The sequence below is a fragment of the Oncorhynchus kisutch genome, linkage group LG10 (genome assembly GCF_002021735.2).
Source record: "Oncorhynchus kisutch isolate 150728-3 linkage group LG10, Okis_V2, whole genome shotgun sequence".
Lineage (NCBI taxonomy): Eukaryota > Metazoa > Chordata > Actinopteri > Salmoniformes > Salmonidae > Oncorhynchus > Oncorhynchus kisutch.
Window position 1 is genome coordinate 7,196,196 of NC_034183.2, and position 27,413 is coordinate 7,223,608.

The following is a 27,413-nucleotide window of genomic DNA, read 5'->3' on the forward strand; positions in this document are numbered from 1 at the left end:
AACAAAAAAGTATTGGTCTGATTTTTTACATCTTACTTTTAAGGCACTGCATGGCCATGCCCTTCCTTGTCTGACAGACATGCCCGTGAGGGCGCTCCGCTCCCAAGGAGCCGGTCTGCTTACGGTTCCGGAACCAAGGCGGGCAGCATTCTCTATTAAAACACCTCAGTTATGGAACAGCCCTGTCAGGTAGGAAGGACAGACTCCATAGGAGGTTTTTAAATCACTTATAGTCGGGATTTTAATAAGTGATTGTTTCAATTTCTATATTTTGTCATCGTTGTTTTAATGTCAGTGTGTTGTGATTCTAAATGCACTTTAAATCAAATTTGATTTGATTTGAACCTTTACCCTCACCTTGACATGCTTGGAAAGCTGCACGACCTTTGAACCCTCACCGTGATGTGCTTGGAAAGCTGCACGACCTTTGAACCCTCACCGTGGCGTGCTTGGTAAGCTGCATGACCTTTGAACCCTCACCTTGACATGCTTGGTAAACTGCATGACCTTTGAACCCTTACCTTGACATGCATGGTAAGCTGTATGACCTTTGAACCCTCACCTTGACGTGCTTGGAAAGCTGTATGACCTTTGAACCCTCACCGTGACGTGCTTGGAAAGCTGTATGACCTTTGAACCCTCACCTTGACGTGCTTGGTAAACTGTATGACCTTTGAACCCTCACCGTGACGTGCTTGGTAAACTGTATGACCTATTGTGACGACCCTCCCACTCTGTCTGCCGTATTCTGTCTTTGTTCTTGTCTCCTTATTAGGATGCCGGTGGGCGGAGTTGGGAGGGTCGTCAGCTACATGGGAAACACCTGGGCCGCTGTGTCATAGAATAAACACACCACTTCCTCATTCATGGAGGAGACTATCTCCATGCAGACACCTTTATAGATTTTGTTGTGTATATTGGTGGCCTTTTGGTTGTTTGCTTTGGCACCTTTCAACACCCTGCATTATCACATTCATGCATGCCAAAACACTCACTTACACTACTGATTACACACACCATTGTATATTGTACTTTGTTTACTTTATTTAATAAATATATGTTTTGTTACTCCTTATATCTCCACGTTGTCTCCCTTTTGTTACGGGCTTTGAACCCGTGAAACCTATGAAGCCTCACCTTGACATGATTGTAAGCTTTATGACCTATGAACCGTCATCGTGACGTGCTTGGTAAGCTGTATGACCTATGAACCCTCACCTTAACATGCTTGGTGAGCTGTACGACCTATGAACCGTCATCGTGACGTGCTTGGTAAGCTGTATGACCTATGAACCCTCACCTTAACATGCTTGGTGAGCTGTACGACCTATGAAGCGTCATCGTGACGTGCTTGGTAAGCTGTATGACCTATGAACCCTCACCTTGACGTGCCTGGTGAGCTGTATGACCTATGAACCCTCACCTTGACGTGCCTGGTGAGCTGTATGACCTATGAACCCTCACCTTGACGTGCCTGGTGAGCTGTATGACCTGGTCCTGTAGATCAGTGTTAACCTGCGCCTCCTCCTCTGTCTGTCTCTGTAGGCCAACTATCTCCTCCTTCAGCCTCCTGTTTTCCTTCCTCAGAACCTCCACCTCCTTCTTATGGTCCTCCTTCTGCAGGTCAAGGTTGTTCTCTGCAATCCTGAGAAACAAAACTAGATCAATCTTGTGCCCATTTCACACTATTGTGCCAACCTCAACCATACTGGACTGGTGCTGACCTGAACCATACTGTACTGGACCTGAACCACACTGGACCTGAACCACACTGGACTGGACCTGAACCTCACTGGACTGGTACTGACCTGAACCATACTGTACTGGACCTGAACCATACTGTACTGGACCTGAACCATACTGTACTGGACCTGAACCATACCGTACTGGTGCTGACCTGAACCATACTGTACTGGACCTGAACCACACTGGACTGGACCTGAACCACACTGGACTGGTACTGACCTGAACCATACTGTACTGGACCATACTGTACTGGACCTGAACCATACTGTACTGGTGCTGACCTGAACCATACTGTACTGGACCTGACCTGAACCATACTGTGCTGGACCTGAACCATACTGTACTGGTGCTGACCTGAACCATACTGTACTGGTGCTGACCTGAACCATACTGTACTGGACCTGAACCACACTGGACTGGTGCTGACCTAAACCATACTGTACTGGACCTGAACCACACTGGACTGGACCTGAACCATACTGGACTGGTGCTGACCTGAACCATACTGTACTGGACCTGAACCACACTGGACTGGACCTGAACCATACTGGACTGGTGCGGACCTGAACCATACTGTACTGGACCTGAACCACACTGGACTGGTGCTGACCTGAACCATACTGTACTGGACCTGAACCACACTGGACTGGACCTGAACCATACTGGACTGGTGCTGACCTGAACCATACTGTACTGGACCTGAACCACACTGGACTGGACCTGAACCATACTGTACTGGTGCTGACCTGAACCATACTGTACTGGACCTGAACCACACTGGACTGGTGCGGACCTGAACCATACTGGTGCTGACCTGAACCATACTGTACTGGACCTGAACCACACTGGACTTGTGCGGACCTGAACCATACTGTACTGGACCTGAACCATACTGTACTGGACCTGAACCACACTGGACTGGTGCTGACCTGAACCATACTGGACTGGTGCTGACCTGAACCATACTGGACTGGTGCTGACCTGAACCATACTGTACTGGACCTGAACCACACTGGACTGGTGCTGACCTGAACCATACTGGACTGGTGCTGACCTGAACCATACTGAACTTGAACCACACTGGACTGGTGCTGACCTGAACCATACTGTACTGGACCTGAACCACACTGGACTGGTGCTGACCTGAACCATACTGGACTGGTGCTGACCTGAACCATACTGTACTGCTGCTGACTGGACTGGCTCAGATATTCCCCCTTCACATTGTTCTGACCAGAACTGGTCCTGCTACTATGGTGGATGTGTAACCAGGTCAGGCCAGTACAGCTTGGCTTGGTTTAGCTCGGCTCGGCCCAGAAGTCTGAAAAAAGGTATAGGTACATGAAGCAACTCTTACTTCCTCAATCTTTCTTCTCGTTCCAAATCTTCTTTCAGAGTTGTCTTGATTTGATCAAATCTGTCTGGAAGTGAAAGAAGTGAATCAGAGCGTAAATGATTGACCATATACTGTATGTCAGTGCAATCCTGATCTAAACCACAGACCACACTTTTATGAGGTTTAAAAAGAGGATAGAACAAACTGAGCCATCATGTCCTTTCTAAACAATCTGAGCCATCATGTCCTTTCTAAACAATCTGAGCCATCATGTCCTTTCTAAACAATCTGAGCCATCATGTCCTCTCTAAACATTCTGAGCCATCATGTCCTCTAAACAAGCTGAGCCATCATATGTCTGCTCTAAACAAGCTGAGCCATCATGTCCTCTCTAAACAATCTGAGCCATCATGTCCTTTCTAAACAATCTGAGCCATCATGTCCTCTAAACAAGCTGAGTCATCATGTCCTCTCTAATCAATCGGAGTCATCATGTCCTCTCTAAACAAGCTGAGTCATCATGTCCTCTCTAAACAAGCTGAGTCATCATGTCCTCTCTAAACAAGCTGAGTCATCATGTCCTCTCTAAACAAACTGAGCCATCATGTCCTCTCTAAACAAACTGCCATCATGTCCTCTCTAAACAAACTGCCATCATGTCCTCTCTAAACATTCTGAGCCATCATGTCCTCTAAACAAGCTGAGCCATCATGTCCTCTCTAAACAATCTGAGCCATCATGTCCTCTCTAAACAATCTGAGCCATCAAGTCCTCTCTAAACAATCTGAGCCATCATGTCCTCTCTAAACAATCTGAGCCATCATGTCCTCTCTAAACAATCTGAGCCATCATGTCCTCTCTAAACAATCTGAGCCATCATGTCCTCTCTAAACAATCTGAGCCATCATGTCCTCTCTAAACAATCTGAGCCATCATGTCCTCTCTAAACAATCTGAGCCATCATGTCCTCTCTAAACAAGCTGAGCCATCATGTCCTCTCTAAACAAGCTGAGCCATCATGTCCTCTCTAAACAAGCTGAGCCATCATGCCCTCTCTAAACAATCTGAGCCATCATGTCCTCTCTAAACAATCTGAGCCATCATGCCCTCTCTAAACAATCTGAGCCATCATGTCCTCTCTCTAAACAATCTGAGCCATCATGTCCTCTCTAAACAATCTGAGCCATCATGTCCTCTCTAAACAATCTGAGCCATCATGTCCTCCCTCTTACCTTTCATCTCTGTTGTTGAATCTGCACACTTCTTTTCCAAGTTCTGCCTTTCAACGATTAATTTGTCTTTTTCCTCTTGAAGCTGAGCTATCGTCTTCATGGCATCCTCCTTGCTCTTCTTCTCTCGCTCCTCTAGCGAAGCCTTCTCAGTGGCTGATTTCCCCAGCTGGGCCTCCAGACAGCGCAGCTTGTCTAGACCTTGGGCGTGAGCACCGGCCAGACCTGTCAGCCTCTCCAACAGCCCACGGTTCTCTTTGGCCTGGGGAGACATACAGCAGGGCATCAATCAACCATAGGTCATAGGTCAGTACTGAGTCATGAGGGTCATACATACAGCAGGGCATCAACCAAACATAGGTCAGTACTGAGTCATGAGGGTCATACATACAGCAGGGCATCAACCAAACATAGGTCAGTACTGAGTCATGAGGGTCATACATACAGCAGGGCATCAACCAACCATAGGTCAGTACTGAGTCATGAGGGTCATACATACAGCAGGGCATCAACCAACCATAGGTCAGTACTGAGTCATGAGGGTCATACATACAGCAGGGCATCAACCAACCATAGGTCAGTACTGAGTCATGAGGGTCATACATACAGCAGGGCATCAACCAACCATAGGTCAGTACTGGGTCATGAGGGTCATACATACAGCAGGGCATCAACCAACCATAGGTCAGTACTGGGTCATGAGGGTCATACATACAGCAGGGCATCAACCAACCATAGGTCAGTACTGGGTCATGAGGGTCATACATACAGCAGGGCATCAACCAACCATAGGTCAGTACTGGGTCATGAGGGTCATACATACATGATGGGTCATACATACATGATGGGTCATACATACATGATGGGTCATACATACATGATGGGTCATGCATACATGATGGGTCATACATACATGATGGGTCATACATACATGATGGGTCATGCATACATGATGGGTCATGCATACATGATGGGTCATGCATACATGATGGGTCATACATACATGATGGGTCATACATACATGATGGGTCATACATACATGATGGGTCATACATACATGATGGGTCATACATACATGATGGGTCATACATACATGATGGGTCATACATACATGATGGGTCATGTTCATAAGGGCACGCAAGAGAAAACGTTAAAAAAATAATAAAAAATGAGTGTTTCTGATTGGACTAGTACAGATAAGTACCTCTATGTTTGTTTCACACCGTTTCAAAGCATTTTCTTCTTTTTGTACCTACAGAACACAACCCTGGTCTGTGGGGGGACGTTCAGTCAGTACCAGTGTCAGGGGACATTTTTACCTGATCTTCCAGTTTCTTCCCGAGCTTCTGGCACCTGTAGGAGAGCTGTACGTTGTGTACCAGGCGGCGCAGGCTCTGGAAGCGTCTCCTGGCGAGCCACGCCCGGGCATACTTCTGTAAGATCAACGCTTTCTGCACCTCCACCATCTGAGAGGTGTTCCACGCGCAAATACACAGATGGCTCACATACAACACTCAACAAATGTTTGTAGATTGAAACAGCAATATAAAAATCAATTGAGATGAAGGCACAATACCTTTTTGTAGCGTTTCCTGGCGATCCAGCCTCTAGTGAAGGCTTGGATGATGATAGAGGAGGAATGGACCATTCTATAGATCTGTCGGGTCAGATAACTTCTCCAGTACCTCTGAATGACCACAGAAGCCCAGCCCTGCTTCAACACTGCAGCCGTCACCGTTTTACTGGTGAGACACAGAGAGACGATCGAGATCATTTCTATACTGATCCCAAAATTACCCAAGTGCTATAGGCATGATATGAAGCCGAACCTGTTTCTGTAGAGGAGGAAGATGGAGAGGAGGAAGAGGGGAGAAAGACAAAGTAAAAAAAGAACCACAACCACAACAACAACTACAGTCTATGCATAACAGCATGTGATAACTAAGGTGATGTAGTAGTACCTGCTGTAGTAGTACCTGCTGTAGTAATACCTGCTGTAGTAGTACCTGTTGTAGTAGTACCTGTCGTAGTAGTACCTGCTGTAGTAGTACCTGCTGTAGTAGTACCTGCTGTAGTAGTACCTGTTGTAGTAGTACCTGCTGTAGTAGTACCTGTTGTAGTAGTACCTGTCTGCTGTAGTAGTACCTGCCTGCTGTAGTAGTACCTGTCTGCTGTAGTAGTACCTGCTGTAGTAGTACCTGCTGTAGTAGTACCTGTCTGTTGTAGTAGTACCTGTCTGTTGTAGTAGTACCTGTCTGCTGTAGTAGTACCTGTCTGCTGTAGTAGTACCTGCTGTAGTAGTACCGGTCTGCTGTAGTAGTACCTGCTGTAGTAGTACCTGTTGTAGTAGTACCTGTCTGCTGTAGTAGTACCTGTCTGCTGTAGTACCTGCTGTTGTAGTAGTACCTGTCTGCTGTAGTAGTATCTGCTGTAGTAGTATTACCTGTCTGCTGTAGTACCTGTCTGCTGTAGTAGTACCTGTCTGCTGTAGTACCTGCTGTTGTAGTAGTACCTGTCTGCTGTAGTACCTGCTGTTGTAGTAGTACCTGTCTGCTGTAGTAGTACCTGCTGTTGTAGTAGTACCTGTCTGCTGTAGTAGTACCGCACCTGTCTGCTGTAGTAGTACCTGTCTGTTGTAGTAGTACCTGTCTGTTGTAGTAGTACCTGTCTGTTGTAGTAGTACCTGCTGTTGTAGTAGTACCTGTTGTAGTAGTACCTGACTGTTGTAGTAGTACCTTCTGTAGTAGTACCTGTTGTAGTAGTACCTGTCTGTTGTAGTAGTACCTGTCTGCTGTAGTACCGTACCTGTCTGCTGTAGTAGTACCTGCTGTAGTAATACCTGTTGTAGTAGTACCGTACCTGCCTGCTGTAGTAGTACCTGTCTGTTGTAGTACCTGTCTGCTGTAGTAGTACCTGCTGTTGTAGTACCTGCTGTTGTAGTACCTGTCTGCTGTAGTAGTACCTGCTATAGTTGTACCTGCTGTAGTAGTACCGTACCTGTCTGCATTAGAAGTACCTGTTGTAGTAGTGCCTGCTGTAGTAGTACCGTACCTGTCTGCTGTAGTAGTACCTGTTGTAGTAGTACCTGTCTGCTGTAGTAGTACCTGTAGTAGTACCGTACCTGTCTGTTGTAGTAGTACCTGCTGTAGTAGTACCTGTTGTAGTAGTACCTGTCTGCTGTAGTAGTACCTGTCTGCTGTAGTAGTACCTGTCTGTTGTAGTAGTAGCTGTCTGTTGTAGTAGTACCTGCTGTTGTAGTAGTACCTGTCTGCTGTAGTAGTACCTGTCTGCTGTAGTAGTACCTGCTGTAGTAGTACCGTACCTGTCTGTTGTAGTAGTACCTGCTGTAGTAGTACCTGTTGTAGTAGTACCTGTCTGTTGTAGTGGTACCTGTCTGCTGTAGTAGTACCGTACCTGCCTGCTGTAGTAGTACCTGTCTGTTGTAGTAGTACCTGCCTGCTGTAGTAGTACCTGCCTGCTGTAGTAGTACCTGTCTGTTGTAGTAGTACCTGTTGTAGTAGTACCTGCTATAGTAGTACCTGCTGTAGTAGTAGTACCTGCTGTTGTAGTAGTACCTGTTGTGGTAGTACCTGCTGTTGTAGTAGTACCTGTTGTGGTAGTACCTGTCTGCTGTAGTAGTACCTGTTGTAGTAGTACCTGCTGTAGTAGTACCTGTCTGCTGTAGTAGTACCTGTCTGTTGTAGCACCTGTCTGTTGTAGTAGTACCTGCTGTAGTAGTACCGTACCTGCCTGCTGTAGTAGTACCTGCTGTTGTAGTAGTACCTGCTGTTGTAGTAGTACCTGCTGTTGTAGTAGTACCTGTCTGCTGTTGTAGTACCTGCCTGTTGTAGTAGTACCTGTTGTAGTAGTACCTGTCTGCTGTTGTAGTACCTGCCTGCTGTAGTAGTACCTGCTGTAGTAGATGTACATTCCCACTCACCATATCTGCCGCTGTCCACGGACGTACTGTTGGAGGACGATAGCCGCCTCCCTCATGCGAAGGAACTTCCTCCTGTGGCTCCACCCCCTCACGTGCTTCTGGATGGTCAGACATGCCTTTCGGAGACGGTCCAATCGAAGCTTCTCCAGGTAGGCCACCTGACCCGCTCGGAAGAAAATCTTGGTCCGGCCAAACTTGTTCTGATCTGAGTCCTGGAGGGTAAGTGGGGGACATCAGACAAGAGCCCATATCAGTACAGATCAACCTGGTTATAAACACCACAGATCACCCTAGTTATAAACACCACAGATCAACCTGGTTATAAACACCACAGATCAACCTAGTTATAAACACCACAGATCAACCTAGTTATAAAAACCACAGATCAACCTGGTTATAAACACCACAGATCAACCTGGTTATAAACACCACAGATCAACCTAGTTATAAACACCACAGATCAACCTGGTTATAAACACCAACATCATCAAATTCAGCGCAACACCCCTAGAGGAGTTTAAGTGCCTTACTTAGCCCATAAACATTCCCATTGCCGGTTCATTCAATCCCCACCAGATGTTCCCCTGTCGGACTGGGATTTGAACCAACTACACACCGGCTAACACCCTCACCTGAATTAGCCTCTGCAGCACTGTCTTACAGGCCAGTTTCTTGTGGTTGAGGCCCAGCTCCTCTTGACTCATCAGTACACTGTACCGGCTGTAGAACTCTATGTATGTCCACCTGACAATCAAAAACAGTAAGTGAATAAAAAGGTTTAGATTGATGGGACGATTTCCTGGACACGGATAAAAGCCCAGTCCCGGATTCTATAAAACATACAACAGTCCAGGAATTATTCATCTGTATCCGGGAAACTGGCCCGTAGAGTTGTGTTATTGTTGAAGTAGAGTTGTGTTATTGTTGAAGTAGAGTTGTGTTATTGTTGAAGTAGAGTTGTGTTATTGTTGAAGTAGAGTTGTGTTATTGTTGAAGTAGAGTTGTGTTATTGTTGAAGTAGAGTTGTGTTATTGTTGAAGTAGAGTTGTGTTATTGTTGAAGTAGAGTTGTGTTATTGTTGAAGTAGAGTTGTGTTATTGTTGAAGTATGGAAGTGTGGATGCTGGTCAGGAACACCTGGAAGGGTAGCTCTGAGCACTGATGTGAATGGTCTCCAGGACTCCACACGCCCTCAGCTGCTGGACCACCCGCTTGGAGTCATACCTGACGAGACATAATGACCCACTCAGGGTTATTAATATGGCTGAATGCATAACTAATATCCAGGTCCTCGGCTGCTTAGAGTCATAGCTGACGAGACATAATGACCCACTCAGGGTTATTAATATGGCTGAATGCATAACTAATATCCAGGTCCTCGGCTGCTTAGAGTCATAGCTGACGAGACATAATGACCCACTCAGGGTTATTAATGTGGCTGAATGCATAACTAATATCCAGGTCCTCGGCTGCTTAGAGTCATAGCTGACGAGACATAATGACCCACTCAGGGTTATTAATGTGGCTGAATGCATAACTAATATCCAGGTCCTCGGCTGCTTAGAGTCATAGCTGACGAGACATAATGACCCACTCAGGGTTATTAATGTGGCTGAATGCATAACTAATATCCAGGTCCAGGATTACACAGAACGAAACCGTAATATCCTTTAAGGCCCAGGTTACACATTTAGCAAGATATCCTGGTTGATTACTGTCGAGGAAATTGCAAGATCATGTTATAATGCTTGTATTGTACTATAATGGTTGTTTAATTTGACAGAATAGAGTATTCTGTTAACTATTGTGTGTGTGTGTGTGTGTGTGTGTGTTCTACTGAGGGGGGCCTCTATGAGAACACCGACAGAGAAGATTTACGATGTCTTTGGGTAATAAAGCCTAAAGAGCACTCCAGAGAACATGAGCTAATGGTTCTGTTCTATACTGTACCAGGGTGAGACGGTTCCAATTTGGAGTAGGAGGAACCAGACACTGGTCTTTACAATGAAAACTGTTGACACAGCAGTAACTGTCTGCTATGTTTTATAGATACCTTTCATACAAATCTTAACCTTGTGACCATTCTATATATCTGTTGTTCGTCATAAAGGTTGAGAGGGGTGTATCTTGGCTATAAAAGATCTTTGTACTTTTGTGTTGTCACTTTCAATGGTTCATTAGAAATGGCGCATCATTGAAAGTCAAATTGCTTTTGCAAAGCTCTTATTATAAAAAATGTAGTTTACGAGAGAGAGAGAGAGAGAGAGAGAGAGGGGATAGGAAAGACAGGGAGAGAGAGAGAGGGTAGGAAAGACAGGGAGGGAGAGAGATAGAGGGTAGGAAAGACAGAGGGAGGGAGAGAGAGAGAGAGGATAGGAAAGACAGGGAGAGGGATAGAGAGGGTAGGAAAGACAGGGAGGGAGAGAGATAGAGGGTAGGAAAGACGGAGGGAGAGAGAGAGAGAGAGAGGATAGGAAAGACAGGGAGAGGGATAGAGAGGGTAGGAAAGACAGGGAGGGAGAGAGATAGAGGGTAGGAAAGACAGGGAGGGAGAGAGGGTAGGAAAGACAGGGAGGGAGAGAGATAGAGGGTAGGAAAGACAGAGGGAGGGAGAGAGAGAGAGAGGATAGGAAAGACAGGGAGAGAGATGAGAGGGTAGGAAAGACAGGGAGGGAGAGAGATAGAGGGTAGGAAAGACGGAGGGAGAGAGAGAGAGAGAGGGTAGGAAAGACAGGGAGGGAGAGAGAGAGAGAGGGTAGGAAAGACAGGGAGAGAGAGAGAGAGGATACACAAAACATAACACACTATACAGACCCTGTTATACATGCCATTACTACAAAACCCCTGTTGAAGACTAACACCGAAACGTATTTTAACAATATATTGTTTAAGCGAACTTCCATTGTCCCACTACCGAGGGTTGCTAAATATATTTTAATCTTCATACATACGATTGGGGTTCAGTCACTAAAATAGTATCTAATCACTAATCCCTTAACTATCCACCTCTTAGCTATGTTCCTCTTAGCTATGTAAACATGGTTGGTCACCTACCTTCTCTCCCACAGTGGTCCTGTGGTTTTTATTGGCTGGTTTCACCCGAGGCCGTGCAGGCCTCACTTTGATGCCTTTAGTGCCCAACCCATCTGGCTCCACCTCCAGGAAGAAGTTGGCCAGGAGAGGAAACTGATAAGGTTCCGGAGGAAGAGGAGGAGTCAAACATAACAACCCAATATGGGTCAATCAAGGGAAAAGGAGAAAGTAGGATTTATTTTCATCGTTATTCATATACACAGTGGCAAGAAAAAGTATGTGAACCATTTGGAAATACCTGGATTTCTGCATAAATTGGTCATAACATTTGATCTGATCTTCATCTAAGTCACAACAATAGACAAACACAGTGTGCTTAAACTAATAGCACACCAATTATTGTATTTTTCTTGTCTATATTGAATACATCATTAAAACATTCACAGTGTATGTTGGGAAAAGTATGTGAACCCCCTAGGCTAATGACTTCTCCAAAAGCTAATTGGAGTCAGGAGTCGGCTAACCTGGAGTCCAATCAATGAGACGAGATTGGAGATGTTGGTTAGAGCTGCCCTGCCCTATAAAAAAAACACTCCCAACATTTAAGTTTGCAATTCACAAGAAGCATTGCCTGATGTGAACCATGCCTCGAACAAAAGAGATCACAGAAGACCTAAGATTAAGAATTGTTGACTTGTATAAAGCTGGAAAGGTTTACAAAAGTATCTCTAAAAGCCTTGATGGTCATCAGTCCACAGTAAGACAAATTGTCTACAAATTGAGAAAGTTCAGCACTGTTGCTACTCTCCCTAGGAGTGGCCGTCCTGCAAAGATGACTGCAAGAGCACAGTGCAGAATGCTCAATGAGGTTAAGAAGAATGCTAGAGTGTCAGCTAAAGACTTACAGAAATCTCTGGAAGATGCTAACATCTCTGTTGACGAGTCTACAATACCTAAAACACTAAACAAGAATGGTGTTCATGGGAAGAAGCCACTGCTGTCCAAAAAAACATAGCTGTACGTCTGAAATTCACAAAAGAGCACCTGGATGTTCCACAGCTATACTGGCAAAATATTCTGTGGACAGATGAAACTACAGTTGAGTTGTTTGGAAGGAACACACAACACTATGTGTGGAGACAAAAAGGCACAACACACCAAGATCAACCTCATCCCAACTGTAAAGTATGGTGGAGGGAGCATCATGGTTTGGGGCTGCTTTGCTGCCTCGGGGCCTGGACAGCTTGCTATCATCATCAGAAAAATGAATTCCCAGGTTTATCAAGACATTTTGCAGGAGAAAGTAAGGCTATCTGTCCACCAATTGAAGCTCAATAGAAGTTGGGTGATGCAACAGAACAACGACCCAAAACACAGAAGTAAATCAACAACAGAATTGGTATTTATTTTACCTTTATTTAACTAGGCAAGTCATTTGAGAACAAATTCTTATTTTCAATGATGGTCTATGAACATTGGGTTAACTGCCTGTTCAGGGGCAGAACAACAGATTTCTACCATGTCAGCTCGGGGATTTGAACTTGCAACCTTTTGGTTACTAGTCCAACGCTCTAACCACTAGAAAATACGCCTTCTGGAGTGGCCCAGTCAGAGTCCTGACCTCAACCCGATTGAGATGCTGTGGCATGACCTCAAGAAAGCAGTTTACACCAGACATCCCAAGAACATTGCTGAACTGAAACAGTTTTGTAAAGAGGAATGGTCCAAAATTCCTCCTGACCACAACTACAGAAAACATTTGGTTGAGGTTATTTGCTGCCAAAGGAGGGTCAACCAGTCATTAAATTCAAGTGTTCACATACTTTTCCCCACCCTGCACTGTGAATGTTAACACGATGTGTACAATAAAGACATGAAAACATATAATTGTTTGTGTGTTATTAGTTTAAGCAGACTGTGTGTGTCTATTGTTGTGACTTAGATGAAGATCAAATCAAATTGTATGAAAAAAATGTAATTCCAAAGGATTCACATACATTTTCTTGCCAATGTATGTACATGTACTAAACAACTATATAAATGTACTAAGTATACAACAGTGAGTTAATAAACACTATATGAATGGAACAGCAGACAATACCTTACTGGTTCTCATGGTATCCACCAGCTCTTCATACAATGTGTCTCTGTTCTTCTCTAGAAAACCCCGGCATTGATATTCTACCTGTAACGGCACAAAACAGATTTCAAAACAAAGCCACATATTGTGTGTTGGTGAACAGGTTACTAGACTGTTCAAATCAGTTATTAGAAAATATATATATTTTTTTTTACAAATCCCTGAAAATATAACTATGAACTATTAAAAAAAAACATTATACATTGGGTTCCATTGAATTCCATTGAAATGTGGTCATTTCGGAAAAATAAAACTGAAAATACAATTGCTTCCTGAAATGACTGAATTGAAATGGAATTCAGTCCAACCCTGCTGAGTTCCACAGTAACGCAAAGGTGCCTGTGAAGGGGGTGTACCACAGTAAAACTCAAAAGGTGCCTGTGAAGGTACCACAGTAAAACTCAAAGGTGCCTGTGAAGGTACCACAGTAAAACTCAAAGGTGCCTGTGACTGTGATTGTACCACAGTAAAACTCAAAAGGTGCCTGTGACTGTGAAGGTACCACAGTAAAACTCAAAGGTGCCTGTGAAGGTACCACAGTAAAACTCAAAGGTGCCTGTGACTGTGATTGTACCTTGTCAGCAAAATGTTGAATGATGAAGGCCTTGTTGGACATCCTGGGCTTCTCAAACAGAGGGTTGTCAACCAGGTAGTTATACAGCTTCTGAAGCCAGTTCTGATCTGTACCCTGGGGGAACTGGAGAGCAATGTTTAGGTTTTGGGTTAGGCGCTAGGGTTAGATTTATGGTTAGGGTTAGGAGCTAGGAGCTAGGTTTAGGTTTTGGGTTAGGAGCTAGGGTTAGATTTATGGTTAGGGTTAGGAGCTAGGGTTAGGTTTAGGATTAGGAGCTAAGTCTAGGGTTAGGTTTAGGGTTAGGAGCTAGGGTTGGGTTTAGGGTTAGAGGTTAGGGAAAATAGGGTTTTGTGTGACTGAATTGACTGAATGACTGAATTGTGTGTCCCCACAAGGTTAGCTGCACAAGACTGTGTGTGTGTGTGTGTGTGTGTGTGTGTGTGTGTGTGTGTGTGTGTGTGTGTGTGTGTGTGTGTGTGTGTGTGTGTGTGTGTGTGTGTGTGTGTGTGTGTGTGTGCATGCGTGCGTGCGTGAAACACCCACCACCTTGTATATAATCCATTTTACATCCCCACTGTCCTGTCATACAAAAACACATCCTTGTTATATACATCATTAGTCTCACCAGACATTCTTCATCCAGCAGGTCCAGGATTCCCATCTTCGCTTCAATCAGGTCAATGACCGGCTGGTTATCATAGAAGTCTATCAGAGTCCAGGGAATATCCTCTTTCATGTACTCGTCCTGCTCCAGCTTGAACACGTGCTGAGGAAACATAAAAAATAAAAAAAATGTAATCATAATTATTTCAACCGTACTGCTGTTTTTGTTGTGATAGTGTGTAAGATTCCAATGTATTTAGTACCTGAAGGCAAATATGGGTATTATTGGTGAGGTTACATACCTAGTTGGACTTGGTGAGGTTACATACCTAGTTGGACTTGGTGAGGTTACATGCCATGTTGGACTTGGTGAGGTTACATACCATGTTGGACTTGGTGAGGTTACATACCTAGTTGGACTTGGTGAGGTTACATACCTAGTTGGACTTGGTGAGGTTACATACCTAGTTGGACTTGGTGAGGTTACATACCTAGTTGGACTTGGTGAGGTTACATACCTAGTTGGACTTGGTGAGGTTACATAGCAAGTTGGACTTGGACTTGGTGAGGTTACATACCTAGTTGGACTTGGTGAGGTTACATACCTAGTTGGACTTGGACTTGGTGAGGTTACATACCTAGTTGGACTTGGTGAGGTTACATACCTAGTTGGAATTGGACTTGGTGAGGTTACATAGCAAGTTGGACTTGGACTTAGTGAGGTTACATTCCAAGTTGGACTTGGTGAGGTTACATACCTAGTTGGACTTGGTGAGGTTACATACCTAGTTGGACTTGGACTTGGTGAGGTTACATACCAAGTTGGACTTGGTGAGGTTACATACCAAGTTGGACTTGGTGAGGTTACATAGCAAGTTGGAATTGGACTTAGTGAGGTTACATACCAAGTTGGACTTGGTGAGGTTACATACCAAGTTGGACTTGGACTTGGTGAGGTTACATACCTAGTTGGACTTGGTGAGGTTACATACCAAGTTGGACTTGGACTTGGTGAGGTTACATACCTAGTTGGACTTGGTGAGGTTACATACCTACTTGGACTTGGTGAGGTTACATACCCAGTTGGACTTGGTGAGGTTACATACCCAGTTGGACTTGGTGAGGTTACATACTTAGTTGGACTTGGTGAGGTTACATACCTAGTTGGACTTGGTGAGGTTACATACCAAGTTGGACTTGGTGAGGTTACATACCTAGTTGGACATGGTGAGGTTACATACCTAGTTGGACTTGGCGAGGTTACATACTTAGTTGGACTTGGTGAGGTTACATACCTAGTTGGACTTGGTGAGGTTACATACCAAGTTGGACTTGGTGAGGTTACATACCTAGTTGGACTTGGTGAGGTTACATACCTACTTGAACTTGGTGAGGTTACATACCTAGTTGGACTTGGTGAGGTTACATACCAAGTTGGACTTGGTGAGGTTACATACCTAGTTGGACTTGGTGAGGTTACATACCTAGTTGGACTTGGTGAGGTCACATACCTAGTTGGACATGGTGAGGTTACATACCTAGTTGGACTTGGTGAGGTTACATACCTAGTTGGACTTGGTGAGGTTACATACCTAGTTGGACTTGGTGAGGTTACATACCTAGTTGGACTTGGTGAGGTTACATACCTAGTTGGACTTGGTGAGGTTACATACCTAGTTGGACTTGGTGAGGTTACATACCTAGTTGGACTTGGTGAGGTTACATACCTAGTTGGACTTGGTGAGGTTACATACCTAGTTGGACTTGGTGAGGTTACATACCTAGTTGGACTTGGTGAGGTTACATACCTAGTTGGACTTGGTGAGGTTACATACCTAGTTGGACTTGGTGAGGTTACATACCTAGTTAGACTTGGTGAGGTTACATACCTAGTTGGACTTGGTGAGGTTACATACCTAGTTGGACTTGGTGAGGTTACATACCTAGTTGGACTTGGTGAGGTTACATACCTAGTTGGACTTGGTGAGGTTACATACCTACTTGGACTTGGTGAGGTTACATACCTAGTTGGACTTGGTGAGGTTACATACCTAGTTGGACTTGGTGAGGTTACATACCTAGTTGGACTTGGTGAGGTTAGATACCTACTTGGACTTGGTGAGGTTACATACCTAGTTGGACTTGGTGAGGTTACATACCTAGTTGGACTTGGTGAGGTTACATACCTACTTGGACTTGGTGAGGTTACATACCTACTTGGACTTGGTGAGGTTACATACCTACTTGGACTTGGTGAGGTTACATACCTACTTGGACTTGGTGAGGTTACATACCTAGTTGGACTTGGTGAGGTTACATACCAAGTTGAATTGTTGCTGAAGCTTCTCATTGGCATAGTTGATGCAAAACTGTTCAAAACTGTTGATTTCAAATGTTTCGAACCTGAGAGGGGAATAAATAGCCAAAAAGAACAGACATGTTTTTTTTCTTCCATGTTTAATATATTTTTGAAGAAGTTTTTACTTGTATAGTTGAATATACAAACAACTAAACAACTGAAATCTACAGTAATGTCATGAATCTAAATTACCCATAGATGTCCAGTACTCCTATGAAGGAGTGCTGTTTCCCTGGCACCTGCAGGGCTGCATTGATCTTCTGGATGACGCAGTCGAACAGGTGGGCATAGATCTGCTTGGCGAGGGCATCTCTGGAGTTCACAGCGCGTTCACTGGGCACCGCCTTCACCACCGTCTCAGCCACCATGGCTATCCTGCGATGACACAGCCAACGGGTAACACCATCAGGACTGACCCCGAGAAGGTCACAGAAAGCAGCTAGGTGTTGATCACTGGACTGGAGGGAGGGAGGGAGACACCATTGTAAATACAACCCATATTTATGTTTATTTATTTTCCCTTTTGTACTTTAACTATTTGCACATTGTTCCAACACTGTATATAGACATAATATGACATTTGAAATGTCATTTTTTGAGTGTAATGTTTACTGTTAATTTGCAGGGTAGCCTAGTGGTTAGAGCGTTGGACTAGTAACCGGAAGGTTGCAAGTTCAAACCCCCGAGCTGACAAGGTACTAATGTCGTTCTGCCCCTGAACAGGCAGTTAACCCACTGTTCCTAGGCCGTCATTGAAAATAAGAATTTGTTCTTAACTGACTGCCTGGTTAAATAAAGGTAAAATTAAAATAAAAAAAATATTGTTTATTTCACTTTTGCTTATTATCTACATCACTTGCTTAGGCAATGTTAACATATGTTACCCATGCCAATAAAGCCCTTAAATTGAATTGAAATTGAATTGAAAGAGAGAGAGAGAGAGAGAGAGAGAGAGAGAGAGAGAGAGAGAGAGGCGGGGGGGAGAAAGAGAGGGAAAGAGGGTGGGAGAGAGAGAGAGAGAGAGAGAGAGAAAGGGGGGAGAGAGAGAGAGAGAGAGAAAGGGGGGAGAGAGAGAGAGAGAGAGAGAGAGAGAGAGAGAGAGGGGGGGGGGGGGAAGAGGGAAAGAGGGAAAGACGGAAAGAGGGAGAGAGAGAGAGAGAGAGAGAGATCTGACTACTGCTTACACTAACTGATGATCTGTCTGATCCGACGTTTCTGATCTCCACATTCCCCAGGTGTAGAATCCCAGCCAGCACCTTGAACACATCCGACTGGAAGTCCTCCGTTAACCCTACAGGGAGGACAGAGGACAGGGAGACAGAGGACAGGGAGGACATCACTAGAAGTCCTCCGTTAACCCTACAGGGAGGACAGAGGACAGGGGGATGAGACTGTGTCCTGCAGACGTACCTACATAAGGACATCACTGGAAGTCCTCCGTTAACCCTACAATAGGACAGCGAGTGAGACAGTATCCTGCATACGTACCTACCTACATAAGGACATAACACATTCATAAGCAGTACATAAGGATTCGATAAAACACTTGTGTAGCAACCACATGTTATGAATGTGTCCGTATGTAGCAACCACATGTTATGAATGTGTCCGTATGTAGGACTTCAATATAATTGTATTGTTTATTCTTATCTTTTACTATGTCCTATTGTTGTTTCATTATCGAGAGGGAACCTACAAGTCAGCATTTCATTGGATTGTGTCCACCATGTGTATCCTGTACATACAGTGGTGTAAAGTAGTACTTCAGTAAAAATACTTTAAAGTACTACTTAAGTTTTTGAGGTATCTGTACTTTACTTTACTATGTATATTTGTTTTAAACTTTTACTTCACTACATTCCTAAAGAAAATACTGTACTTTTTACTCCGTACATTTTCGCTGACACCCCAAAAGTACTCGTTACATTTTGAATGCTTAGCAGGACAGGAAAATGGTCCAATTCACACACTTATCAAGAGAACATACCTGGTCATCCCTACTGCCTCTGATCTGGCGGAATCACTAAACAGAGAACATCCCTGGTCATCCCTACTGCCTCTGATCTGGAGGACTCACTAAACAGAGAACATCCCTGGTCATCCCTACTGCCTCTGATCTGGCGGACTCACTAAACAGAGAACATCCCTGGTCATCCCTACTGCCTCTGATCTGGCGGAATCACTAAACAGAGAACATCCCTGGTCATCCCTACTGCCTCTGATCTGGCGGACTCACTAAACAGAGAACATCCCTGGTCATCCCTACTGCCTCTGATCTGGAGGACTCACTAAACAGAGAACATCCCTAGTCATCCCTACTGCCTCTGATCTGGCAGACTCACTAAACAGAGAACATACCTGGTCATCCCTACTGCCTCTGATCTGGCGGACTCACTAAACAGAGAACATCCCTAGTCATCCCTACTGCCTCTGATCTGGCGGACTCACTAAACAGAGAACATCCCTAGTCATCCCTACTGCCTCTGATCTGGCAGACTCACTAAACAAAGAACATCCCTGGTCGTCCCTACTGCCTCTGATCTGGCGGACTCACTAAACAGAGAACATCCCTAGTCGTCCCTACTGCCTCTGATCTGGCGGACTCACTAAACAGAGAACATCCCTAGTCATCAGTACTGCCTCTGATCTGGCAGACTCACTAAACAGAGAACATCCCTAGTCATCCCTACTGCCTCTGATCTGGCGGACTCACTAAACAGAGAACATCCCTGGTCATCCCTACTGCCTCTGATCTGGAGGACTCACTAAACAGAGAACATCCCTAGTCATCCCTACTGCCTCTGATCTGGCAGACTCACTAAACAGAGAACATACCTGGTCATCCCTACTGCCTCTGATCTGGCGGACTCACTAAACAGAGAACATCCCTAGTCATCCCTACTGCCTCTGATCTGGCGGACTCACTAAACAGAGAACATCCCTAGTCATCCCTACTGCCTCTGATCTGGCAGACTCACTAAACAAAGAACATCCCTGGTCGTCCCTACTGCCTCTGATCTGGCGGACTCACTAAACAGAGAACATCCCTAGTCGTCCCTACTGCCTCTGATCTGGCGGACTCACTAAACAGAGAACATCCCTAGTCATCAGTACTGCCTCTGATCTGGCAGACTCACTAAACAGAGAACATCCCTAGTCATCCCTACTGCCTCTGATCTGGCGGACTCACTAAACAGAGAACATCCCTAGTCATCCCTACTGCCTCTGATCTGGCGGACTCACTAAACAGAGAACATCCCTAGTCGTCCCTACTGCCTCTGATCTGGCAGACTCACTAAACAGAGAACATCCCTAGTCATCCCTACTGCCTCTGATCTGGCAGACTCACTAAACAGAGAACATACCTGGTCATCCCTACTGTCTCTGATCTGGCAGACTCACTAAACAGAGAACATCCCTAGTCATCCCTACTGCCTCTGATCTGGCGGACTCACTAAACAGAGAACATCCCTAGTCATCCCTACTGCCTCTGATCTGGCGGACTCACTAAACAGAGAACATCCCTAGTCATCCCTACTGCCTCTGATCTGGCAGACTCACTAAACAGAGAACATACCTGGTCATCCCTACTGTCTCTGATCTGGCAGACTCACTAAACAGAGAACATCCCTAGTCATCCCTACTGCCTCTGATCTGGCAGACTCACGAAACACAAATGCTTTTTTTATAGATTATGTCTGAGTGTTGGAGCATGCCCCTGGCTGTCTGTAAATGTAAATAAGACATTCTGCTGTCTGGTTTGTTTATTAATAAGGAATTTGAAATTATTTATACTTTTGCTTTTACCTTTGATACTTAAGTATATTTTAGCAAATGCATTATCTTTTGATACTTAAATATATTTCAAACCAAATACTTTTAGACTTTTACTCAAATACTATATTTAACTGAGTGACTTTTACTTTTAGTACATTTCTATTAACGTATCTTAACTTTTACTTTTACTCAATTGGGTACTTTTTCCACCACTGTGTATACATACTGTACGTCTAATAAAATAAAACACAGCAGTATGTTGACCTAAAGAGTGATGAACAAAGTGATGACTCTTACCCAACAGCGAGAAGGTCCTGCGTGTCTCTTCCATGTCCTTCCTGTCGTCCACCCCCTCGATACCCGTCTCCCCGCCCATGCAGGTGTACCTGAACTCATCTGCACTCACTAGACACACACAATAAGAATTTGTCCTTAACTGACTCGCCTGGTTCAATAAAGATTAAATAAATAAGATGATAACATTCGTGGACTATTTGTGGTTGTGTGATGCGCCTATCGTGCTAATACAATAAAAGTGGACTGTTCCTTCCTTCTCCAGGCACTACACAGGTCTAACCCTCAATTAGAAAACAATGGTTAAACGAAACTCACACAATCTCAGGCTCTTGAACTCAGACTGCTCTGCACAGGCACACATCTGGTAGAAGATGTGGTAGTTTCTCTCGTTCTCTGACTGAAAAGTAAAATGTAGTATTACTGTATGATGGCCTGGTCCCAGATCTGTTCGTGTTGTCTTGACAACTCCTATTGTCGTTGTCGTGGCAAGGAGATGGCAAGACAACACAAACAGATCTGGAATCTAGAATGATTCAACCATGACCCAACTATACGGTAGCTAACAACACGCCCTACGTTATAGACCACATATAATCAAGAGAATCAAGTATGTGACATATGACCTGGGAAACCACTCTAGATTTCTCCATGAGATACGTCCGCATGTTGGCACCGATGATCTGATATCTCCTGTCGAAGCTGATCTCTGTGTACTTCCCAAAGCGACTGCTGTTGTCGTTCCTGGTCGTCTTGGCATTTCCAATAGCCTGACAACAACAACAACAAAAAACACAGGTCACATACGTAGTTGAATGATAATCAACACACATTGTAGACTAAGACTTATGGGAAGTACGGTAGCTGATGAGGCCAATCTGTACCTCGTACACTCTGTGGCTCACTGGACATGATCTGTCCGATAGTCACGCTAGAACTGTGAGCCTTTCCTTTTCTTTATCGACAGATTATCAAATCCACAGATGACCTAAAAATGACTTATTGACATACTGTGAGGTTACATGTAAAAGTGGACTCACTGCTAGGATTCGTGGATTCCAATAAACATACCTCAGTTATTGGATTGGATGCCAGAACTTTGTCTTCCACGTGTGTTTTGCTGCTAGACTTGCTGACCATAGCGAAGTACCTCATGACATACCTAGCAGACACGGTCTTCCCCGCTCCAGACTCACCACTCACTATAACAGACTGGTTCTTATTGTTCCTGAGAAAGAAAAATGTATGTATCTGAGCAGGAATGTATAGAATAGTCACACTCGTTGCTTCTCATTCGCGTAACTTTGGACAGTTGATCTCATTTTAAGGAGAAGTTCTATTGACAGATAGGCCCAAAGGGCTGAAATGTATGACGGTAAGATAGATTGGGGGGGGGGGGGGGGCTCAGGGATTGAGCCGCTGTCTCCAGGAGCATGGCGTTGGTCCAGGGGACGGCATCACTACCACAAAACCAGCCCCCCCCCGGGGACAGTCTGCCTCATTCTTACCTGGCCATCTGTTTGTAAGCCTCCTCTGCCACAGCGAATATGTGAGGATCCATAGCTCCCATGTTCTGTCCAGAGTACGCCTGAAGGACTGCATCTCCATAGATGTGAAGCTGCTTGTATGGGTTAACAGCCACCAGGATGATTCCTGAAAAGGAGTGAAGGAAACCATCAGGACACACAGTACAGTCAGAGTTATCGTACTTGCTTTCACATAGTATGCTTCTAATATACAATATAACCTGTTGTATTCGGCTCATGTGACAAATACAATTTGATTTGACAGAATATAATAGAATATAACAAAATAGAATATAATAGTATAGAATAGAATATGATAAAATACAATAGAATACAATAGAATATAATACAATAGAATAGCATAGAATAGAATATAAGAGAATATAATACAATAGAATACAACAGAATATAAGATAATACAATAGAATACTATACAACAGAATATAAGATAAGATAATACAATAGAATACTATACAACAGAATAGAATTCAATAGAATACAAAAGGATGCAATACAATATAACACAATAGGATACAACAGAATATAATACAATATAATACAAGAGAATATAATATACTACAATAGAATAGAACAGAATACAAGATAAGATAATACAATAGAATAGAATACAATAGGATACAACAGAATAGAATACAATAGAATACAATAGAATAGAATTCAATAGAATAGAATTCAATAGAATACAACAGAATAGAATACAATAGAATAGAATTCAATGGAATACAATAGAATACAATACAATAGAACGCAATATATGATAGAATAGAATACAACAGAATATAATAGAATATAAGATAATATAATAGCATAAAATAAAATACAATAGAATACAAATCAAAATCAAATCAAATGTATTTATATAGCCCTTCGTACATCAGCTGATATCTCAAAGTGCTGTACAGAAACCCAGCCTAAAACCCCAAACAGCAAGCAATGCAGGTGTAGAAGCACGATGGCTAGGAAAAACTCCCTAGAAAGGCCAAAACCTAGGAAGAAACCTAGAGAGGAACCAGGCTATGTGGGGTGGCCAATCCTCTTCTGGCTGTGCCGGGTGGAGATTATAACAGAACATGGCCAAGATGTTCAAGTGTTCATAAATGACCAACATGGTCAAGTAATAATAATCACAGTAGTTGTCGAGGGTGCAACAAGTCAGCACCTCAAGAGTAAATGTCAGTTGGCTTTTCATAGTCGATCATTGAGAGTATCTCTACCGCTCCTGCTGTCTCTAGAGAGTTACAATACAATATAATAGAATACAATAAAATATAATACCATATAACACAATAAAATAGAATACAATACAATAGCTGTATACTATTTTTCACGACTCGGCATGGACATTTTACACAAACGCCAAACCACAACTCATCACCCAGACATGACATTTCCAGTTTCGTGTCTACGTTCAGTAAAGACAGCAGACGAACAGTAAAACAAGATGTCCCATTAGACAGCTGGGGAAACATTTCCTTTTTAGTACCACAGTAGCTGTAGATAATGTTGGACTCCACGAAGCGCACTTTGAGATTGTGTAGTACGGCAGGCTCGTGGAGATAGCTGAGAGCTGTCAGATCATTCTCTCCCACCAGGATATCGGGGTTGCGGAGGTGAGGGAGCTGAGGACTGGATTTGTCCAGGGGGTACACCATCTCCTACAGAGGAAAAAAACAGTGTGATACTGGCGATGTAAAGGCTCTATGGACAGTTTCCCAGACATAGACTAAGCCTGGTCCTGGACTAAAAGAAAATATGTTGAACTGCAGACTTTTAGGCCTTTCACAATTCCTATTCTTGTCACTGACAGATAGAAGATGAGTGAAAGTAATGAGTTCAGAGATAAATAAAAAATTCTCCCAATAAATTAATTATAATGCAAGAGTATATCGCCATTCTGACTGATACTGCACATACAGTACAGTGCAGACAGAGAACTGTATAGTTTATAGTTTATAGTCTCTGTGTTCAGTACTTACAGTGCAGACAGATAACTGTATAGTTTATAGTCTCTGTGTTCAGTACATACAGTGCAGACAGAGAACTGTATAGTCTCTGTGTTCAGTACTTACAGTGCAGACAGATAACTGTATAGTCTATAGTTTATAGTCTCTGTGTTCAGTACTTACAGTGCAGACAGAGAACTGTATAGTCTATAGTTTATAGTCTCTGTGTTCAGTACATACAGTGCAGACAGAGAACTGTATAGTCTCTGTGTTCAGTACTTACAGTGCAGACAGATAACTGTATAGTCTATAGTTTATAGTCTCTGCATTCAGTACTTACAGTGCAGACAGAGAACTGTATAGTCTATAGTTTATAGTCTCTGCATTCAGTACTTACAGTGCAGACAGAGAACTGTATAGTCTCTGTGTTCAGTACTTACAGTGCAGACAGAGAACTGTATAGTTTATAGTCTCTGCGTTCAGTACTTACAGTGCAGACAGAGAACTGTATAGTCTATAGTTTATAGTCTCTGTGTTCAGTACTTACAGTGCAGACAGAGAACTGTATAGTTTATAGTCTCTGCGTTCAGTACTTACAGTGCAGACAGAGAACTGTATAGTCTATAGTTTATAGTCTCTGTGTTCAGTACTTACAGTGCCATCGTCAAGCTGCAGTTCTAAAGCCTCATCTCCAGGTTTGAAGTCTCTCAGAATCTCTGCTGACTTCCAGACATGCTCTGCATCCGGTATCCACACTCTGTTGTACTGAAGGAGCAAATTAATGAATGCATGAATTTGTATTTCTATGTCTTGTCACATTTATGTCACCCCTTTCATTTGCTAAAGACAGTTACAGTAGCCATTCCCTTTCATTTGCTAAAGACAGTTACAGTAGCCATTCCCTTTCATTTACTAAAGACAGTTACAGTAGCCATTCCCTTTCATTTACTAAAGACAGTTACAGTAGCCATTCCCTTTCATTTGCTAAAGACAGTTACAGTAGCCATTCCCTTTCATTTGCTAAAGACAGTTACAGTAGCCATTCCCTTTCATTTACTAAAGACAGTTACAGTAGCCATTCCCTTTCATTTACTAAAGACAGTTACAGTAGCCATTCCCTTTCATTTGCTAAAGACAGTTACAGTAGCCATTCCCTTTCATTTACTAAAGACAGTTACAGTAGCCATTCCCTTTCATTTACTAAAGACAGTTACAGTAGCCATTCCCTTTCATTTACTAAAGACAGTTACAGTAGCCATTCCCTTTCATTTACTAAAGACAGTTACAGTAGCTATTCCCTTTCATTTGATAAAGACAGTTACAGTAGCCATTCCCTTTCATTTGCTAAAGACAGTTACAGTAGCCATTCCCTTTCATTTGCTAAAGACAGTTACAGTAGCCATTCCCTTTCATTTACTAAAGACAGTTACAGTAGCCATTCCCTTTCATTTGCTAAAGACAGTTACAGTAGCCATTCCCTTTCATTTACTAAAGACAGTTACAGTAACCTACACACGGGCTACTTTATATAACACCATCTGTGTCATGTATTAGTTGTAATGCATTTGCAATGTATTATTTTCAAAGATGTCCAACAAAGAGAAGTCTGAAGCTAATAATAATAATTCTCCCAAGGTTGACGTGACGTCATCATTACAGTGTGTACCGTACCATACGTCAATTGTAAAGGAATTCATGCGGGTTTAATTAATTGTCATCGTGAAGAATTAAAAAATGCTGGCCATTCATTCGTTCATTCAGACGCTCAACCGAAAGCAGAATACAGTGTAAAAATGAATCTGTCACCATTTTGAGCAGGTGTGTCAACAAAGCGATGGAGATTCTGTAGGAAGATTGAATGAGTTAAAAACGTTATCACTTTTTCCCCCTATAATTTCCTCACCTTCGTATAGAGTTCCGACAAAGCCATGGTAACGCATAACAATCCGTGCTTTTAGACTACAACATATTTATTTACAGTCAAGGACGAATCGATACTTGTACATCCCCTTATTATCAACATGAGGTTCCTTATGTCCGCAACATATTGAAGCCCAGCTGTTGCGCCAGTGCAGAACGATTTGTGAAAGTAGACAACTTCCCCAGGTGTTTGTCTTCACCGGTGAGGTGGACTTTGTCTTCCTCGTCCCGCCCATCAATCTTATGACAGCAGCTTTACAGGCGTGTTCATTTGAACAAGGACTCAAGACGATAATATAAACAGGATACATTATACCTCCGCAAGCTTTAAATTGTGAGGATGATTCTACGGCGCATGCGCCTTGCGTTTACTCAGGGCATGGGATACAGACGCAAATGTAGCCTATATTTCTCCCAAACTTTTTCATAGTACGTGGTCGTGTGATATTAATCCATCACGCGTGTCTCATGCTCCAATTTTAAAAAGTTGGTCTCAGTATTTATAGCACATTTATTTAAATTGTATTTCCAAATACCTTTCACCATATTTTATTCCAACACAATATAAAGGTGCATGAGAAAGCACTGTTTGTGGTGACGTGTCATTTTTAAAAACCTTTAAGTCAGTTAAAGAACAAACTCTTATTTTCAATGACGGTCTGGGAACAGTGCTGCCTTGATCAGGGCTGAAGGACAGATTTGTACGTTGTCAGCTCAGGGATTCGATCTTATAACCTTCCGGTTATTAGTCCAACGCTCTAACCACGAGGCTACCTGCCGTATGGTCACCAAACAAACACTTCTGAAGAGTCCCGTAGAGCAAAATGGAGAACACCCATCGTGTTCGTAAGAGTCTCCCCTTTCTATAGAGTGGTCATATTAGTTAGTAGGCCAAACCATTCGGATGATACAGACGTTTTCATGAGAAGACCGATTTTCTTATTTTTTTAGGGGGGGGGGGGGGTCAAAAAAG

The 27,413-nt window shown here is 43.4% G+C and overlaps 1 protein-coding gene across 1 annotated transcript in view; it reads right to left on the minus strand.

Moving 5' to 3' along the window:
* Window positions 1-26,450, minus strand: part of LOC109898189 (unconventional myosin-Vc-like) — a 53,592-nt gene extending 27,142 nt beyond the window's left edge. The window contains 24 exon segments of the mRNA XM_031832837.1: window positions 1,465-1,645; window positions 3,104-3,167; window positions 4,315-4,573; window positions 5,631-5,777; window positions 5,888-6,053; window positions 8,252-8,463; window positions 8,884-8,995; window positions 9,388-9,474; window positions 11,305-11,328; window positions 11,330-11,436; window positions 13,385-13,468; window positions 13,998-14,120; window positions 14,623-14,763; window positions 16,922-17,003; window positions 17,152-17,417; window positions 18,144-18,250; window positions 21,034-21,141; window positions 21,349-21,430; window positions 21,657-21,800; window positions 22,102-22,258; window positions 22,539-22,683; window positions 24,061-24,232; window positions 25,175-25,285; window positions 26,424-26,450. Coding sequence (XP_031688697.1) covers window positions 1,465-1,645; window positions 3,104-3,167; window positions 4,315-4,573; window positions 5,631-5,777; window positions 5,888-6,053; window positions 8,252-8,463; window positions 8,884-8,995; window positions 9,388-9,474; window positions 11,305-11,328; window positions 11,330-11,436; window positions 13,385-13,468; window positions 13,998-14,120; window positions 14,623-14,763; window positions 16,922-17,003; window positions 17,152-17,417; window positions 18,144-18,250; window positions 21,034-21,141; window positions 21,349-21,430; window positions 21,657-21,800; window positions 22,102-22,258; window positions 22,539-22,683; window positions 24,061-24,232; window positions 25,175-25,285; window positions 26,424-26,450 — 3,108 coding nt within the window.
* Window positions 26,451-27,413: the final 963 nt, after the last annotated feature.